The 20,135-nt window shown below is 36.2% G+C and overlaps 1 protein-coding gene across 1 annotated transcript in view; it reads left to right on the top strand.

Annotated features, from left to right (window-relative positions):
- Nucleotides 1-20,135, top strand: part of LOC131051126 (uncharacterized) — a 238,784-nt gene that overhangs the window by 59,433 nt on the left and 159,216 nt on the right. Inside the window, exons 4-5 of the mRNA XM_057985499.2 lie at nt 16,859-16,946; nt 17,564-17,706. Coding sequence (XP_057841482.2) covers nt 16,859-16,946; nt 17,564-17,706 — 231 coding nt within the window. The remainder of the gene's footprint in view (nt 1-16,858; nt 16,947-17,563; nt 17,707-20,135) is intronic.

Genomic DNA, 20,135 nt, shown 5'->3' with positions numbered 1-20,135 from the left:
AAAAAATTAATATTTGAGAATTCGTGCATTGTCATAAATTAATATCAAAAAATTGTACATTTTTTTCAAAAAACTAATGTAGGTACTAAGGTAGGGTTTGTAAATTAAAAAAAAAAGAAATGTAGGGCTTGATCAAAATTTCAAACACTACTTTTTTTAAAAAGAAATTTACAACCCTACCTACATTAGATTTTTGAATAAAATGTAAAACTTTCAAATGAAATGAATAGAAAATGAGTTTTTTGCTTACAAGAAACAAAAAAAACTCAAAAAATCAATCTTACCTCTCACAACAAGCTTGAAATGCGCTGCAAACTCTTCCTTTCCAACTCTTGATGCACCAAATGAAAGTATAATGCAGCCCCAATGTGATTTATGGATGAAATCTTGAGTTTCCTCCTTGCTAGATTTCCTTCAATGAACCCTTGTTTCTCTTCACAACTCACTTTTCTCCTCCTATTATGCCAAATGAATGAAATGAAGTTCACTATTAGGGGCAAAGCATAATCTAAACAAAAAAAAATCAGTTGAAAACATCTTAAAACATGTGTTTTTTCTGACTTAAAATTGCATTGACGCGGCCGAGTTTGGGAGTCGAGACTCGCCAAACTCGGCAATTTTGGCCAAGTGCGATTTTTGGCAATTTTTTGAGCCAAACTCGGCCGAGTCCGAGCCCTCTATACCCAGCGAGCATGACTCGACTCGGAAATCACCCAAACTCGGTGATTTTGGGTGATTCCTGTTTTGGAGTGTTAAAAAGGGAGCCATACTAGTACCTTGAACTTGCTGGCCGTACTCTCACAAGAGGTCCACTGTTGCAAATATTGTTTCTTGGCCATCATGTTAGAGAGTCTTTGTTGTTGAACGTTTCCTATAGATTTTGTTGCAGACTGTACAAGATTGGAGATATTTGTGAAGAATATTCTAGTTGGCTGGGCTGGGCTGTACCGAGCATAAAAGTGTGTGTGAATGTGAAATCAAAGCACTCCCCTTTTGGGGCTGATTTCTGATGATATGGAGGCGCCGAGGAAGTGATTGGCAAAGCCACGCAATTGCTGTGTGAACTTTGGCTTAATTCTTGAAATATCTGTTAAGTACCATGAGACCTGCACTACTATTTCTCAAGATTCATTTCAAGGTATCAAATTGTTGTTTAATAGTTGAGTTGATTTCTTCATGATATTTGGTTTCTTTGGGGTTGTTGCAGCAGTATAATTTATGATCAGCACTTAATATCAGTTCATATCAACAGTCATACTTCCATTTGATATTCGTAATGCATGTGAGCTAACTTTGTAATGCCCTGGACAGTCCAGTGGTTTGCACTTTGATGTATTTAATCAAAGTATTTTACTTGCTCACCCCACTGGATAAGTGGAAAGAATTGTATTTTCTGACCATTGAATAAGTGGAAGTTTTCTAATTGCATGCTGTTGAATAAACATGATGTGCCTGTGCAATTGTATCTACACACTCCACTGAATAAGTGTGTAGTGTTCTTTCCTTTTAGTTATTGCATAGCACTCCATTGAAGAAGTGAATTGGCCGGATTGCTGCCTAGTGCATTTTGTTTCCAGTTGATACATTTTCTAGATAGTTGTGTGGTTCTATTCGTTGTATGCATTCACCTTGCCCATCTTGGGAACTGAGTGATCACAAAGTGACTTGGACATTGCATTGTATTTCATTTTTAGTTGAAAAAATTTCAAATTTTTTTAGGGGTGTTTATTACAGTGGTATCAGAGTTGGTGATCTTGCTAGACTGTGCAACTAACCTTGTTATGCAGCTTGTTCTTTATGAATCAAAGTGAAAGAGAATAAAGATTATAATGGAGAGCAAAAAGGACAACAATATCAGTTCCCAAAAAGTAAAACTCTAGTTGAACATACCTTTCTAGAAATCCTAGTTGTGCGTCAGACTCTTGTAGTTGACATTGAAGTTTCATTAGAAAACATGTCAGAAAAAGACAAGGGTATGGCCACTTCAGAAAGTCCGAATGCTAGAGTAGAGAGAAAGTTTGATGTCATGCTTTGAAATATCCCCTGCAATAGATTGACTGAAAATATGTCATGTCCCCTCCTTGATCGTTATATATATCCTAAATGAAGTAATTATTATTATTAATTAATATAATAATAACAACGAATTACTATTTGAATTTTATTTATTTATTGAATGTATTATTTAATTAATATCTATTAATATTTATTACTAATAATATTCCTGAAATATTCAAGTAAAAATAAATTAATAATATAATCATAGAAACTAAATATAAATATATAAATATATACTTAAAGCAAGATATGTTATCACAATATCATGTTGAATACGATTCTTGGACTAAGGAATGAGGAAAAAAGGTGCGATTAAAGATTATGGAGGCAATCCGATCTTTAGTAATTGGTTAAGGCTTAGATTGCTTGGTTAATTATTTGCAAAAGATGTGATGATAAAGGCATAACTCTTTGTATCACACCCCCATCGATGGGTATGTAAGGGAATGGGGATTAATATATTTGATACACAGCGGGGTGCTAAGACAGGGAACGAAGTTGGGGTATCCACCATTCTCCAAGGCCTTTTAAGAATGATTAAGCAAGCAAGAATAACATCCACCCATATCGCATGGGCACAAAGATCAAGATCAGACACATAAGCATATTGAGGCATATCCTCTCCTTCAATCAATGTATGGTTATATGGAGATAAGACTGGAAGAATGATCAGACATTATAATCAAATACATGGCTGCTCAAATGCATGGTCATAAGCACAGTATTCCAGAAAAGCGATTAGACACGAGTACTAGGAGCAGAACCGTGTGCAAATACATTTATATAGGAAATAAATTGATTTCATAAGTATCCACAACATTTACAATGATATATCGGCTCAGTCCACCTGTATGCACAACAACACTCCAGTCATCACAGATAAGAGTGAAAAGTAATTCGGATTCTGAAATAGAATGCCCAGGTAAGTCGGATTCTGAAATAGAATGCCCAGGTAAGTTATGCTAAACTCTAACCAAATGAAATATTAATGGCATGGAAGGAGGGGAAACGGAAGGAAGAAAAAGCTGCGCCAACAGATTGCGGAAAGGTAAGCGGTCAGTGTGTAAGCTACAGTTGATATGTGTGTGGACATGTGTGCCTCACACACACATATATGTTGATAATAGATCTGTCATTTATGATAGATCACGAATATCTTTGACAGGGTTGTAGTCTTTTAATAATATTGTCTCATGTATACGTACCAGTATATATATATGTATGTATGCATGATATATGTGTGTATGTAGGATCAATAATAGTAATAAAAAAATATGTAGAGGCAGGCATAAATTTTAGATTAAAAATGATAATGAAATATAAAATGTTATATGAATAATAATGATTTGGCTATGTGATGGAGGCTATTGGGAGAAAATTTCCTTAGCCTAATTCGGGATTTTGATTATCCCTGGTAGGCAGTATATATTGATTACTCATATGCATATATGTTAAAGGCTTGGGTGTCGAAAGCTCACCCAAGAAGAGACGTATCTTGCCGGTCCTGTCTGGTGGACTTGGATGATAAGATGTATCATCCAAGGCAAGGAATTGATCATATATGATGATCTTCCTTGGTAGGTTGGATGTAAGATGCTACATCAAAGACAGGAATCAAATTATCCATCGATTTCCCTGGTAAGGCTTGGAACCATGATGCGTTCCAAGAAGGCGGGCATTACAACCGCCTAAGGGCATATCCCAATACTTCATTCGTATCCTTTTTATTACCTAAGAATTGAGATTAGTTTTAATTAAGTAATTGAAGTTTAATTGCAATTTAGATTAGTAATATATATTCTGTTGCATTCTAACAGTCTGTTTTGCAAGAAAGTGAACTCTAACTAGCAGGGACATTACAAAATACAAGGAATATTTGCTAACAAATGACTGTCCAATCTGTGTGTTATGCGGTTTTATGTTTTGCATGTTATGCTGATATGTTGTCTCAGAATTTTCAGATTGTCGTAGAGGTTAACAACCACATATTTTACATGAATGAACAACTACAAGTAACTTCTAATTGATAGGATAATTGCCAAAGATGCATATGCAACTAGTTTATGGTGTTCTATACCAATTAGGACTCACAATTATGTACCTACAGCTAGCTGACATTACATCAAACAATTGGCATGAAACCTCAGACAATCATGTAATCGAAATGCAACCTTATTCCTCCTTTCTTATTCAAAATGATGATCAATAGGTCTTTACAATAACAATACTAAGGACCAAACTCCACCCACTTATTACTCAGAAATTCTGAGGACTCAAGACAGCCATGAACATTACAACTTATCTGAAATAAGTACATATAATGTTTGACAAATGAACCTGGAAAAGATCGCCTAATTCAATTGTTGAAGAAGCAAGCAATATCATGGATTATGAAGCCTCCAATCTGCAAATTGAACTTGTCTTCAGAAATCACCCCTGATGTAGCAAAGATGGTCTGCTGCTAGCCCCCAATCTCTTCTCCAAAAATGATAGCCCAATCTCCTCAAGTATGGCGCTGTCTTCTTTGGTGATATTTATTGCCAAAATAGAAGTCTATGAGCAAAATCGAAGGGAATGGTGGTCTGATATGATTTTACTTCAGACCTGATTTGGCCACCAATTCCTACTTATTTCTCCTCCTATATGCAACAAAATGAATCGCCTAATAGCCATAGGGCTATTGCTGCTATCCAAGGAATGATATGATGCCTTAATGATGAGATGTGAACCAAATCGTGGGTTTGGAGGAGGAAATACGATTCTGTCTCAGACCTGCAATTCGATCAGCAAACTTACAATTTCCACTTCTAAATGTCCTTCAATAAGATCGCCTCTCTTCTCACAGGAAAATCGATGCACTAGGGATGTCCACTATAATGATTTGAAAATACCATGAATCCCAATCACCATGAAAATGTAGTGATCCCAATAAGCACAATATGGAAGACTGAATTATCTCCCACTCTCAGTTGCAACCTGTTGTGACCGTTTCACACATCGCCCCATTGCAAATGGGGACCCCTGCTTTTTGCTTTCTAGGGTTTGTTTTTAGGTCTTTTAAGGTTTTGTCTGTTAGCCTTTAACTTTCGAGTGTTGCCAAGGGGATCACTTGGATAGCAAGTTCTGCTTGAGTTAGGTCAAGTTGGTGAGTGATGAAGTCTGGAATGTCCTGATCCTGAAATTTGGCTAAGTCTGGAATGTCCTGATCCTGAAATTTGACTAAGTCTGGAAAACTGAAAATCCTCCAAAAACTAGATTTTGCAATATAGCTCCTTGAGGTCTGAAACCACTCTCAAACATCCTGAAAGTATATATGGAATATAACTTAAAGTATAAGAAACTTATACTTAAATGTTATATTCCATAAAATTATCCTGACAGAGAGTTCAAAAAGTCAAATTTTGCTCCTGACCCTTCCTGAGGGTCCAAAGCGAATCTCGCCTCTGACCCTTCCAGAGGGTCCAAGGCGAAAATCAATCTAGGACTCATTTCTTGCCTTATTTGACCAAATTTTGACTTGCAAGGCATTTTGAAGGGAAAGTTAGAAATGTTTGAAAACCTTGAAAAAATGATAGATTTTGGCCAAGATTAGGAATTTCGCTCCTGACCCTTGTTGAGGGTCCAGAGCGAAATTCATTATAAACTTCATTTGCCACCTTGTTTGAGCTTGAAACCTTGTTCCTGGCCTTGAAAATGATCTTACCTCGCCCTGTGAAGTGGTTTGAAACTAAGAAATTGAATAGTTTAGCCTGAAATGAAGATTTCGCTCCTGACCCTTGCTGAGGGTCTAGGGCAAAAATTTTGTATGAGCCTATTTTTCACTAATTTTGGCTAACTTTTTTTGTGCAGGGTCTCCCAGAAGGAAGATTGGACGTCACTTGATGCAATTGAGGGTTTGAAAGCATGAAAATTGATGAATTTTGGGCAACAAAGGTAAAATTGCTCCTGACCCTTGCTGAAGGTCCAGAGCAAAATTTTGAATAGCTCTCATCTTGCAATGATAAAAGTCAAGTTTTGGACATAGATGAAACGAGGACATCTCCCTTTACCCACCTGAGAAAGTGTCAATTTGAAAAAGTGAAGGATTTTGTTGAAAACTTAAAATTCGCTCCTAACCCTTGCTGAGGGTCCAGGGCGAAAATCTTGTGGGAGATGTTTTTTGCTTAGTCTTGGTTGAATTGGAATGTCAAAGAGGTTTCAAGGTGAGAAATGAAACATTTTGAGTCTAGATTGCAAAATTCGCTCCTAACCCTTGCTGAGGGTCCAGGGCGAAAAACTTGGAAGGAGGCTTTTTTGGCTTGGTTTGATTGAAATGAAGTATCAAAGGCATATTGAAAAGAGAAATGAACATGGTCTTGCGTAGTGAAGGAGTTTCAAGTTTGAAAAATGAAGATTTTTAGTCAAAATTGCAAAAATCGTTCCTGACCCTTGCTGAGGGCCCAGGGCGAAAATTGCAAAATCAACCTATTTCCTTTGAGTTTTGGCTAAGGCAAGGATGCACTAGGGTAAAAATGGCCTTCAAAAACATGATGAATAAGGATTTGCTTCCAAAACTTGATGATTCTAAGCCAGGGAAGAAAAATCGCTCCTGACCCTTGCTGAGGGTCCAGGGCGAAAATTTGAAAATCCCCTATTTTGCCTTGCAGGAACGAACCAAGCTTGGATGGAGTGGAAGAAGAAGACCTTTGCCTAGCCTTGAAGGGTGGATTCAAGAAAAGTTGATGAAGGAGCAAGCACAAATTTGAAAAATCGCTCCTGACCCTTGCTGAGGGTCCAAGGCGAAAAAATCCTAAATACACTTTTCTTCCAAAATTCAAGTGAAATCAAACCCAAATTCCAGTAAAAGATGCCATTTGGAGTGCCTTGGTGATATTTTGGATTTGCAAAAATAGGATATTTAAGGCCTAATTTGGAAAATCGCTCCTGACCCTTGCTAAGGGTCCAGGGCGAAATTATTGTCAATCTTCATTGAGGCCTTGATCAATCTTTGATGTTCCTCAAATCCCCCAAAATTGCTAACTTTGAAGCCTTTGGAAAGGATAAATTAAATTCGCATTTATTAAGGCATTGACAATTTAATAAATTAATTTTTAGGCCTTGAAATAAATAAAAAATTCCCCTTCGAGGCATTGAAATTAATTTTGAAAATGAAAAAATTAAGTTGGGCGCTCAATATTTGTTATTTGCCTTTTTTGTCAAGTCGGCCTTCTTCTTAGTGGTTTTTATTTTATTTTAAGGCTTATTTGCTAGGTCGGCCTCATGGTTGATTAGGGTGAGCGCTCTATATAATGGGGGAGTATTGCTTTAAGTTTCAAATCATTCATTCATCCTTCTAAGTGCGAAATTGAGGAGCAAATTGGAGAGGCGAATTTCTTGCTAGATTGGAGGATAATTTCCAGAATTTTCTAAGTTTTGGAGGCTAATGGAGGCATAATTCATCCAAAGGAAGACCACAATTCAACTCTTGTCCAGCAAAATCCGGTCTTCTTTCATCATTTTCCAAGGTTTTATAGTTAGGCTTTCAAAGGAGAAGGTATGAAGAATCATTTTGAAGTTCTTATTCAAGATTTATTTTGATTTCATTGCCATTAATTTGAAAAATTAGAATTCTGGATTTATCATGTCATTTCCAAATTAATATCTTAAATCATTCTCTTGGAAGGTCCTAAATTCTATGCTTTAAGGTTTGATGCTTAAAGACTAACTTTAATCTTTTGTGTAGGCATCAAATGGCGGCCCCGAAGTCGGAGGATCAATTACTTGGCGGACCCTCATCAAAGAAGATCAAGCTAGGACAAGGACGGCCTTCTTCGGTCAAGCAAGGATAAGGGCGACCTCTTCCAATCCAGCATTCCAAGGCGAGGTACATCATCATCCTGCACATCAAAGACAAAATAAGTCAGAGCAAGGGTTCGTTGAAGAAGCAGATAGTCTTAGAAGAGTTAATTAAAGCTAGCTTCTCCGCATCACCAAATTGGATATCTACCAAGTTCCAAGTGTTAGATAAGGTGGCATCCCAGTCATCACTCTTCCAGTCGGGTTGGTCCACCTTAGCATGTCCAGATTCAATGTACTTGACTCATTAAGGGTGGCACAAACTTTGATGTACCTACCCCAGCTATCCATTGGTCGAAATTCCAGAGAAGACATGTGTCCAATTAATACATTTATTTCATTGGTCAGAATTGAGTTTGTTGTAACAAACCCTAATTAGGGTTTTCATTGTAGAATCTTGGCCATTGATCTCAAATTGATCTTAGCCATTGAATTGTATTAAGGGCACTATATAAGCCCCGACTCTTCATTTGTAAAGGCTAATAGAAAGTAGTTAGTGAATAGTGGGTAAATAGTTAGTAAATAGTCAGTTAATAGTATAGCAATTAGAGTAGAGAAGAGAGAGAAGGCAAAGATTGTTGCCTAGATGTTGTAAAAGACTTGTAAAACTTCATTGAAGAAATGGTGAAATCTATGGGTCAATTCAACAATTTGCATGGTCTCTATACTTCTCATATTTGATTTCATGTTATTAGATGAGTGGAAGAAATGTGTTTGATTGATGGTGAAATTTGTATGTCCATACTACTAGCAGTTTGTTGATTGCAGACTTGCCTTGTGTAGTCAACTGAAATTATTCAGCTTAAGCTTAACTTCAATTGTCGCTTCTTCATTGACATGCATCAGCTTGATGGTGTCTATGCCTGTAGTGATGATCTGAACATCATAAAGCTTTCCTCTGAAGATCGCACTAACCTTGTGGAGATGGTCCTGCGATGTCAAAACAAGACTTAGTTAGAATTTCATCAAAGATCAATCATTGCTCCTACATTTCTTAGTATCAAAATTAGATCCTTTCCTCGCCCTCGTCCTTTTTCCATTTATTTCAAAATCTAAGTTAGTAAAATCCTGTGTTCCAGCAATATTCGAAGCAAATCAGACGTTTAGGTCATCAAGTGTAAGTCCCCTTGTGATTCCAGCAAATCACATCATATCACAGAGAGCTTATCCATACGTAGAGATCCTACATACAAAGAACATTGAAGTCATCCCGATTGATCCTTTTCGTGACATCTTCAGCATTCAGAGACTTTATTCAAGAGAGGATAAGGTACCCTTTAGGTATTTTATTATGTGTTCGCTTGTGCATAAAAAACACATCAACACAACCCCTCGGAAGATCTTTCACTCCCTCAGTTATGCTATCAATGGGAGTTTCCGTTCCCAAAGATAATATTCTGTAGAAACCCCTTGGTTCCGCAAAACCCAATCAATATCAAAATCCAATCCCAAGCTGATTAGAAACTCAACTAGGTCTCTCTTTATATTTTTTCAACTTATCTCTAGAAGCTTCTAGAAATAATATTAAAATAATATTATTTCACTTAAGTGACTTTATGATATATTTTTTAATTAAGTCACTTTATTAAATTAATTAAATATAAAGTCATCTTTTAATTTTATTTATTTATTTGATAACTTTATAAATAATTAATTATGCTATCCATAAGAAATATCAATAATTTGGACAACTTAACTAATTAAATTAATTAATTAATTCCTCTCCAAAAATGGGGACATTACATGCTTGACATGATGTCTTAACTGCTTTCTAAAATGAATCAAAATGTTCCCCAAATTTAGAATAAATAAGCCAACACTTCTAACACCAATGGTCAGCAAAGCGATAATGGTCACATTGTTGGGCTGCTGTTGGGTCAGTTTCTAGACCTCTCCAATCGACATTGCCTTGTAGGGAGGAGGTTCAAATTGCACAAGAAGCTGAAGTTTCTATGGCAGATGAAGTGAGAGCGAGTTGTGTAGAGTTTGTGACCCTTCCAATTGAGATTTAGGACATTTTGTTGCTAGATCAATTCATGAATCAGAAGAAGAAAAGAGGTGGTGGGAAGTAAGAAAATAGAGTTTCATGATTCATTAATCTTATTCTTTGCAAAACTAAACTAATGAATTTAAAATTTAAAGTTGAAATTTGCAACAATGTAAATTAGTATTAGTAATGAAAGAAACCAATTAATTTTTTAAAGAAAACTAGTCATGGTAGAAGTAGAAGCCTTCTTTGAGGCTTGAATAATGCTTTGAATTCTTTGATTCAATGGAGGATTGACATCGCTCTTCCTCTTGGTCTTCCTCAATCCTAATGTTTTCACTCTCACTCTTACTTCTTGCTATTCTCACTCTTATAACTGCTTGTTGAAAATTTGGAGTGAGTTGGAATGAGGCTTAGATGCCTATTTGTAAGTTTTTTAAGAGTGTTAAGGTTTGGTTGGGGCCCATAGGCCATTAGGTTTCTGGCCTAAGGCACAAATTCCAAATTTTTTAATTTTTTTCTGAAAAAGTTGATTTGCTTTGTGTCGTGGGGGATGCTTGGGTGTCTCGATGACATTCGAGGGACTCTTGGGAGTCCCCTGGGCACCTTGGGGATGTCTTGATTTCGCTTAGAGGTCCTAAAAAAGTAGGACGTGCTGGAAATGTCTTCTTTGAGAGGTGGATGTATCAGAAGTATCTTGGAACCCCCATGTCCCAGAGAGATTCTTGTCCCAAAAATATGGGGATTTTGGGGAGGGGACATGTTCCTGTGGTATACAAATTATTTTTGTGAGGGGAATTTTTAGAATATAGGTAGTATAACCTGTGTTAATCTAATTTAATCTTATGCTTAGGTGGATTTGTGTTGTTTACCATAGAAATAAGTGCAACAATTGTAGTTGTGCTAATGCTTTTCTTCGTCTTGATAACTCAGGTTGTGAAAATGTGAATTTGCAGCCATTTCTCTACTGGCTAGTTTGAAAAGTATAAGTTGAAGCTTCAGAGATGGAAGGGTAGAAGTTATTGTTTTGTCTACCACAAGACTGAATCAGAACATGCTGTTTGTGGATGTGCATCCAATCAAATTAACCAATTTAAAGTCTCAACCTGGAAGACTCTAATTTTAGTGTATATATCGAGTTATCTCCAGCTAGACATAAAACCTAAATTTGTGACTTTGGCCTAAAATGCAAGTTTTCTTCTACCTAAAAGCAACATATGGATTGGTGGAGAGCATACCAAGCCTCAAATTTCTTCAATGGGATTAAATGTCTTAAGATTAATACAACAATATTTTGGAGAATCAAAAGAATCTCAAGCATATCCTCTAGTGCCTTTTGTAGGGACTTGATGTCAACATATGCTTTAATCTTTTTGGGTTGTATTTTAGCGATAATGACAGTATTAGGTTGTGGACCGAGCCCTTCTTATTGGGAGTAGTTGGGAAACATTCCTTTTTAAGGTATTGGATACATCAACCACATGTTTGATTAATGTGTTCAATATTTAGTGTATCTATGTTGGTTGGTAAGGTTGAATGGTTCTGTAAAACATAATTAAAACACATTCAGAAAGTGAACAGTGTTGAGACATGGACCTGTTGATTATAATTAGGGAATGGCGGATTCCAATTGTCTTGGGCAACATTGGAATCCATCCAAGGGGGCCAAGCCCTTTCTCCAATGTGTAGGGCTGGGCCCTATACCTCACTTCACTCCACGCTACATAATGAAACCCCACGCTACATGCATAATAACATGCTTGCTTAAATAGGGCCGACCCTATCTATCAAGGCATTTTGGATTAAAGAGATTAAAATTAAATTAAAAGTAATTTAATTTATATTAGGCCAACATAAAAAGGATTTTGCATCACATATATATAAGACATATCTGCCTCATTCAAAATACAATTAATACACATCCTTCAAGCGAAATACATATTTGCTAATGATGCGAAGTTCACACATGCCTAAGGATGTGAAGTATACATCTGACCTCACACATGCCTAATGATGCGAAGTATACAATCTGATTAATGCAAAAGCTGGTGAAGGAATTTATGTGAATCATCCCTGCCAATTAAAGAAGCAAACATCAAGTTCTTGCTGTCATAAAGAAGGCTGAGCTGTTTCAGAATTAAAGTGCTAGGGTTACTGAATCAGTGCAGATCTAAGACACATCAAGAGTGCAGATCTAGGGCTCGAGTCTGAGTGCTGATTGATGTGTTGAAGGAGCAGACCTGATATACATGAAAGTGCAGACCTGTGGTTGATTCCATCAGCCCTAAGAGCAAACACTTCAGACATCTTCAAGGACCTGAGATAAGTGTTGTAACTGTTATATGAATATAATCCATAATCAGATTTGAGGATCTTTTCTGGCTGGGTTTTTCCTCCTAGGAGGTTTTCCCACGGTAACCATGTGTTGTTCTTATTTCTTTGTTCATTTCTATGCCATGCCTAAATCTAGAAATCTCTAAATCTTTCAGCTAATCAAACTAAATTTTGATTTATGAGTTTATATTAATCTGAAAGTAGTAAAAATAACATGGTATCAGAGCTATAGGCTAGATCAACTTTCAGTTTTCAGAATTTAGTACTCGTTTATTTCCAGATTGTTGTCTCATTCATAGGTCAGGTTAATGGGGTTGAAAGTTGAAGATAGGCTTGATGGAAATATCAGAGATATTAGAGATAGGTTCGTACTAACCAGTGATCAGATTTAATCATATGATTTCAGTATCTTGTCCTTTCCTTCTTTGGTGACAGGTTAGTAAATATAAGGATCTCTCAATAAGACGACTTTGATAACAATGAAAACATTAAATGTTAAATGAACGAATCTTCTATTTTAGTCCTTGTTAAATTGAATATTATAAGAGGATGCTTGGTTAATTAAGGTTGTTGTTAAGGGCTTATTATTTTGGGCTGCAGCTTTATGTAGTGTTTAAGATCTGATTTAAATAAGAGTTGCAGATATGATTGTGAAAGGGTGTGTCTCTTGCCAAAGAACATACATGATGAGGAGGTGTGACCTCTCCCTCATATTGAGAGACATAAAGGAAAGAAATCAAAGCATCCAGTGATATCACCTTGGATAGGATCGAATCAGAACTGTTATTAAGTTACAGGCAGTAACATCTTTGTTCTAGGTGGTATGCATGGGGATGTGCTTAATGTATGCTTAATATATGATACCTGATAATGTTCTTATGCAGAATTTAATAATAATATTAATATGGACTGCAATATGTATGACAGTTATACTTAATTTCATATATATTCATAATACATGTCAAGTTAGTATACTTATAGCCTAATGCTTGTTAATACTGTCAGTATTTAAGAAAGTTGAGAATGGAGTTGTTTCCAAAGAGGGGCAGTCTAAATCCAATCAATAGGATGATTTCCAAGATAGGGTAAGGATCAGCATCCCGTAAACTTTGAGGGTATGGTCCCAAGATAGGGTAAGGGCTTGGAACTATAAACCTTGAGGGAGCCTATTGTATCTTGGTCTCTGAGCGCTTTGGTAACATAGCCATCCCCTTCTTCCTTAGAACTGAAGTAGTAACGTAGGTTGACACTTTCATTAAGAATTATGGATGATAAAATTAATTATCTAGTATGATATAATTAGTTCTCTAGTATGGTAAATGAACAATTTACTTATTAATAATTGATAAGTTAATTGAACTATGGAATATCACAAATTGATTCATGTTAAGATAGATTTTGTCTTCTTATCAATTTAGTTGAAGTCATAAGTATTTTGAAATAGATTAATTATGGTTAAAACATGCCTAAACCTAGTAGGGGAAATTTTGTGTTCGTGCCTGTTTGTGACCTGATCAATTAAGTACTAAAATTAAATATGGAATGTATGCCCACATTAAATATCTAGTGCTTAATTGTTCCAATGAGTGAGATCAAAACAAAGAAGAAAAGTTGAACTTCATATATTTGTAAAGACATTGCGAACTTGAATATTTCCTCTCTGTTTTGAACTTTGTTTAATTTGTGTGTGCCTTTATCTATGTGTGTAAGGGAAAATAAGCCAGTTACATAAGTATCGCTGCTAATTGAGTAAATGAAGTATTCATTAATGTCATAAATAAGTGAGTTAGGAATTTATTGTTCACAATGCTTATATTTGTTGTTGGATATCTAGAGGTTGATCTGAAATCCTTTATCAGAATTATTTTATTATATACTATAGCTTACTAATTGCTATTGATTCATGGAAGTATAGATTCTCACTATCATTTCTTGGTTAGTATCTTCATTGGTAAGTATACTTCACACTCCTTGTAAACATTCTATCAGTACTTCCTCACCTATGATTTGATTGAGTTTTGACTATCAATTGAATGATTCTATAATAGTTACATAAAACTGACTTTTCAGTTTAGTATTTACTATCATGAAGTGTGAAGCATGGTGATGTACAAGTTTTCAAGGTTATGTGTTATAAGCTGGCTCTTTTAATTTGTGTCACATAAGTATTGTCTCAGCATTCTATGGATCATTGGTTATATTGTTAAAATAACGCATCTAACTTATCATGAATGTTGTGATCCTCACCCAAGGTCATTTTTATATAACCTCATATAGTAGGTGATGTATGTTGAGGGCCAAGGCCTTACTGACATCATAAATCCATAAGCTTGGATTGATGTGGCTTCAGAGGGAGCTTTGAAATAAGGCATAAGGATCTTCTCACTCAATTAGAAGAAGTTTGAGAATATGTCCTGATCATAATTGTACCATGGGTCCAATTCATAAAAGGTGAAGTTGGCATTTCTCATCCTTGTTTATGAATACTTATGATCTATGATGCTTGGCTATCAGTCTGATATTGAGGATTAAGAGGGAGCCCTATGACCTTCAATAAAACTCTTGGTATGAAAGAGTATTTGATAAGCCTAGGGTTTTTGTAAAGATTCTAACCTGTTCCTTAGAGTATTTGAAATGCTAATTCTGATGATCAAACTCTGACTGATAAAGATAGTCTCATGATTTAATATAAGAAAGAATTAGCTCAGAATTGAGATGGAAGATCTAAACCTAAAATGCATTACTTCTAGATTAGAAGTGTGGTAAGGATCTAATGAAATTATTCTAAGTCAAGTTTTCTATTGTTATGTTAGAATTATGGATTATAAACTTATATGGAAACTAACTTGAAGAAGTTGAGTATGTCTGCCAATTAAAGAAGCAAACATCAAGTTCTTGTTGTCATAAAGAAGGCTGAGCTGTTCCAGAATTGGAGTGCTAGGGTTACTGAATCGGTGCAGATCTAAGACACATCAAGAGTGCAGATCTAGGGCTTGAGTCTGAGTGCTGATTGGTGTGTTGAAGGAGCAGACTTGATATACATGAAAGTGCAGACCTGTGGTTGATTCCATCAGCCCTAAGAGCAAACACTTTAGACATCTTCAAGGACCTAAGATAAGTGTTGTAACTGTCATATGAATATAATCCATAATCAGATTTGAGGATCTTTTCTGGCTGGGTTTTTCCTCCTAGGAGGTTTTCCCATGGTAACCATGTGTTGTTCTTATATCTTTGTTCATTTTTATGTCATGCCTAAATCTAGAAATCTCTAAATCTTTCAACTAATCAAACTAAATTTTGATTTATGAGTTTATATTAATCTAAAAGTAGTAAAAATGACAGGACCAGCTAGGACTCGAACCTAGGACCTTCCATACGCTGCTGGAGTGCTCTACCACTGAGCTATTGGCCCCTCTTGGACCAGTCCATCGTCAGTTCGGGTGTGGCTTATTTCCAACATCAACACCCCCCCTTAAGCCACACCTCTCATGTGCTTGGGGCTCCTAGCCTGGACCTGGCTCTGATACCATGTAAATGTTATTCAATTTTCAAATCAAGGTGCAAGTTATATTCAAGTTATTCTTCCTTTCAAGTATATGTTAATTCACAATATAATAAATCTGATACCAAGGGGGGGTGTTGATGTTGGAAATAAGCCACACCCGGATCGACGATGGACTGGTCCAAGAGGGGCTAGTAGCTCAGTGGTAGATATCAGAGCCAGGTCCAAGCTAGGAGCCCCAAGCACATGAGAGGTGTGGCTTAAGGTGGGGTGTTGATGTTGGAAATAAGCAACACCCGGACCGACGATGGACTGGTCCAAGAGGGGCCAGTAGCTCAGTGGTAGAGCACTCCAGCAACGTATGGAAGGTCCTAGGTTCGAGTCCTAGCTGGTGTGCTCTACCACTGAGCTACTAGCCCCTCTTGGACCAGTCCATCGTTGGTCCGGGTGTGGCTTATTTCCAACATCGACACCCCCCCTTGTTATCAGATTTATTATATTGCGAATTAACATATACTTGAAAGGAAGAATAACTTGAATATAACTTGCACCTTGAATTGAAAATTGAATAACATTTACATGGTATCAGAGTTAAGTCCAGGCTAGGAGCCCCAAGCACACGAGAGGTGTGGCTTAAGGGGGGGTGTTGATGTTGGAAATAAGCCACACCTGGGCTGACGATGGACTGGTCCAAGAGGGGCCAGTAGCTCAGTGGTAGAGCACTCCAGCAGTGTATGGAAGGTCCTAGGTTCGAGTCCTAGCTGGTCCATGTCTCAACAAACAGTTGATAAAGGGGAAGAAATTATACGTGATAAATAATAATTATCTGTGCATCTTAAATTTATTGCAATAAAATTATATCCTTCTTTGGTTGTTTCTTCTTCATTCTTTGGTTGTTGTTAGCGACCTTTTATCCTATGTATATCATTCTTTGGTTGTTTCTGCTTCATCTGTCCTATTTACTTTTCAGCATCTTCTTTTTGGTTGAATGCTTACAAGTAGAAAGATACTGCTTTTGTTATTTACATAAATATTGAGGATTTTTTTCCTGGGATTTAGGAAAATCATTATTTGTTAAATGTTCTATTTTTCAGTTGTTTTAAGGGCACAAGTAAATTCTCCAGTTTTATGGTGCAATGCAGTCTGAATCTCTTCTTGAGGGATTGTTGGAGCATGGAAGACTAACATTGGAGCAGTTAATCCAGCGGGCAGTAGCTCAATCTGGAAAAGGTAGGAATGGGCACCTGTTTCTTGCTCATTTTGGGAAAAAGTAGAAATATATATGCTTGTTTCTTTTGCATATGGCTATATGTCCTGTTCATTGTTTTGGTGTCATGCATAAGAAAGTATTATAGTTTTTGTCTTTTCCTAATACTGAACCAGTCACATTACTAGATTAAATGGAAATCACAAACATCAGGTCTGGATATTGTTTGCATTACTTTGTAATTGGTTAATATTAAAATAAATGACAAAAGAAGATGTCAGGTGTGGATTCAATGCACCAGAGGACAAAAAGTTATGTGATGATGATTATATGCTTTTGTGGAAAGCAATGGTTTCATGCTTGTTTTTTCTTCATTTATTCAATAAATCTCTACATCTACATAACAGGATGGTCATGCTTGAATTTTATGGTTGTATGCATTTTCTTTAGTTCTAAGTTCTGATTTCGTCATGGAGAGGATGCTTCCTATGGTGGCTACCCTATGTTTATGATGGATAATCTTAGTCACTTTCTCTATTGAAAATTCAGCTTGCTCATAGGAGTTGTTAGATTATGCAATCTCTTGTTTTCTTCCTTGAGATTTATTTGTCCAATAACTTTTGCTCTCTCATCTATGTAGGGGAGAGTGAGATTGAAGGGCCTCTTAAAGAAACTTTTTCTGGGCTTGTACGTTCACACTTCATAGAACGTTGCCCAGTTCCAGAGCCAGTGCTTCCACTGAGGTCAGAGAGTGCACCAAAGAAAGTTGTGCGTGGTTCTGCGGTAAGTGATAATTTGGATTATGAAATAAAGGTATCACTAAGAAAACTAAATTGAAGTGTTATGCTAAATCTTGTTTTGTCAGTACGCCTATTGAAATGTTATTAATAATGCAAGTTCTTGCATTCTTTTTTTAAGTTAGACCTGTTGTAGTATTTTTGTCAGGTATATTTGTTCTTCAGGAGGTGTAATTGATTTTTTAGGATAAAGCAAATACAAATTTTTAACTTGAGCATATCTGTTCTAACTTTTTATTTACATAGTTTGACTGTTGTTCTTTACATTGCTTTGTAAACTTAATTGCGACACCACTGGCCAAAGTAGGCCCTACTGATTTTGTAGGGCGGCTTGCTGAGCTGAGTTGGCAAGGCTTAGTCAAATCTTGAAATGTACTAGGATCCTAATATTACTAACCTATACATAGGGAAAAAGTGGGTGGTTGCTCTTAGTAGATACACATTGAGGACAATGCAGAAAGGATATCAATATGCATGATATAGTGGATACCAAGGTGAAGACAAAAGGGGAAGGAAAACAAAAGAAAGGTCAGGTAAACTAGGGGCTATAAACAGGGCAAGAAGGTAGTTGATGTGTTTTTAATGACACTTTGAACACAAAATAAAATACTAAGTATTCTATCCTCTCTTGAACAAGGAAACCTTATATGCTAAATGATGTGATCAAGTAAGGCTACCCCAAGGTTTCTTTAGTCAGGTCTTGACATGCAAATTGGATAGACTTAGTTGAAATTATGTGATATTGCTGTTTGCACAAAGGGACTTACACAATTGTTCCAGAATTTTACCACTTCTTTCAGAAGGAAGGCTCTAGCAATTCTAAGCTCTAAGACTTGAATAACTTATGCTTTTGCAATTAGGTTCTTGAAACTAATCCTAATGAAGACTTTGAAATAAAATGCAAAAGGGATGAGGGTTTAGAAATCTATTCTACTTCTAACAGTGCAAGAGATTACTATTGACTTAGTGAAACCAAACCACACTTTGCTTCACCATGAGATAACAACTACACACAGATGATGCAATCTTCTAAGGTATGTTAATGATTTTCAAACCACTTATACACATTAATACCGTAAGCATGCGTATCAATGAGCATAAAGCAATTGAAGTTAAGCTTTTGAAATAAGTTCATACTAACCATGCACTACAATTTGCAATCAACAAAACACAAATGGTATGAGCATAAGAGGTTTTACCATAAATTAACAACAATATCTTCCATTCAACTAAAGAACTCCATTAAAATTGATCTAAAATTAACTTGAGAACTAGGAAACCATGCAAACATTCAAAACAACACATAGGCTCACCAAGCTTCAATGAGTTTGTAGTTATTTTGGCAGTATCTTAGCAACAATTCCACAAAAGTCTCTCTTTACAAATGAAATGGGCAAGCTTTATATAGAGCTCCCAATTACAACCAAGGGCCCAGATTGATTTGAAATCAATGGCCAAGATTAAGACAAAAAAATCCTAGAGGAGGGTAGTTACAAGTACATCCACCACCTTATCAACTAATTTGACGAACGAGATAAAAGATATCCCCAACAACGCATACTATGAGGAAGAAGAGAAAATAAGAAAATCCCATGCTGATTAGGATTACAACAAATTATCATCTAGGAAGGCGTGCCCCTTATCTCTTTCTTTGATAGCAAATTGAATGAACCTAGACATGATAATTTCAAGTACATCCATTGGTGCACTTGACATATTCTCCAGTTTATACTCATTGATTGCCAAGTCAACAGTACATGTGGCAAGAGTCTTTTTGCATTCTGATCCCAATTCTTGGACACCATTCATGAAAATCAGAAATGAAGCAGCATTTTCCGTATGATCCTTTCTAATAGAATTTGTAGCCTAAAAGTAAATAATTTGCATTTTGTCCTTTAGCTCCTTTACATTCATGTTTCCATCATCATTCATTTCTTGATCAAACATCGCTTCGACTGAAATGAGGATTCTATCTTGAATATCCTTGATCATTGATGTTGAATGATTGATATTTGAATGAATGATTGATTGATTGAATGAATGTCTTTGATTGTATGATTTGAGGTATTGGTGAGTGATAATGTAATGAAGTCCTGGTTTGATATATTAGAGGATGATGACTGAATGATTTGCTGATTGATTGTTTTCTTGATTTGAATGATTGGGGTGATGATTAGAATGATCTCTTTTATACTTCATTGGTGAAAGGTCACCACCTTTCATAAGACTTGAGTTACCACCCTTCCTTAGAATCGAGTCACCACCCTTCATTGCTACTTTTGAGAATAATAAATTATTTCCCAAGTTGATCTTTCTTGGATACCCTTATCAAATGAATCCTTCTCCCCTTACATCTTCCAATGTGAGGGAGAGTCACACTACCTTCCACAATTACCACCCTTCGAAGGGGTCACA

The sequence above is a fragment of the Cryptomeria japonica genome, chromosome 3 (assembly GCF_030272615.1).
Source record: "Cryptomeria japonica chromosome 3, Sugi_1.0, whole genome shotgun sequence".
NCBI lineage: Eukaryota > Viridiplantae > Streptophyta > Pinopsida > Cupressales > Cupressaceae > Cryptomeria > Cryptomeria japonica.
The sequence above is the reverse complement of the archived record's forward strand: the minus strand, read 5'-3'. Positions and strand labels throughout refer to the sequence as shown.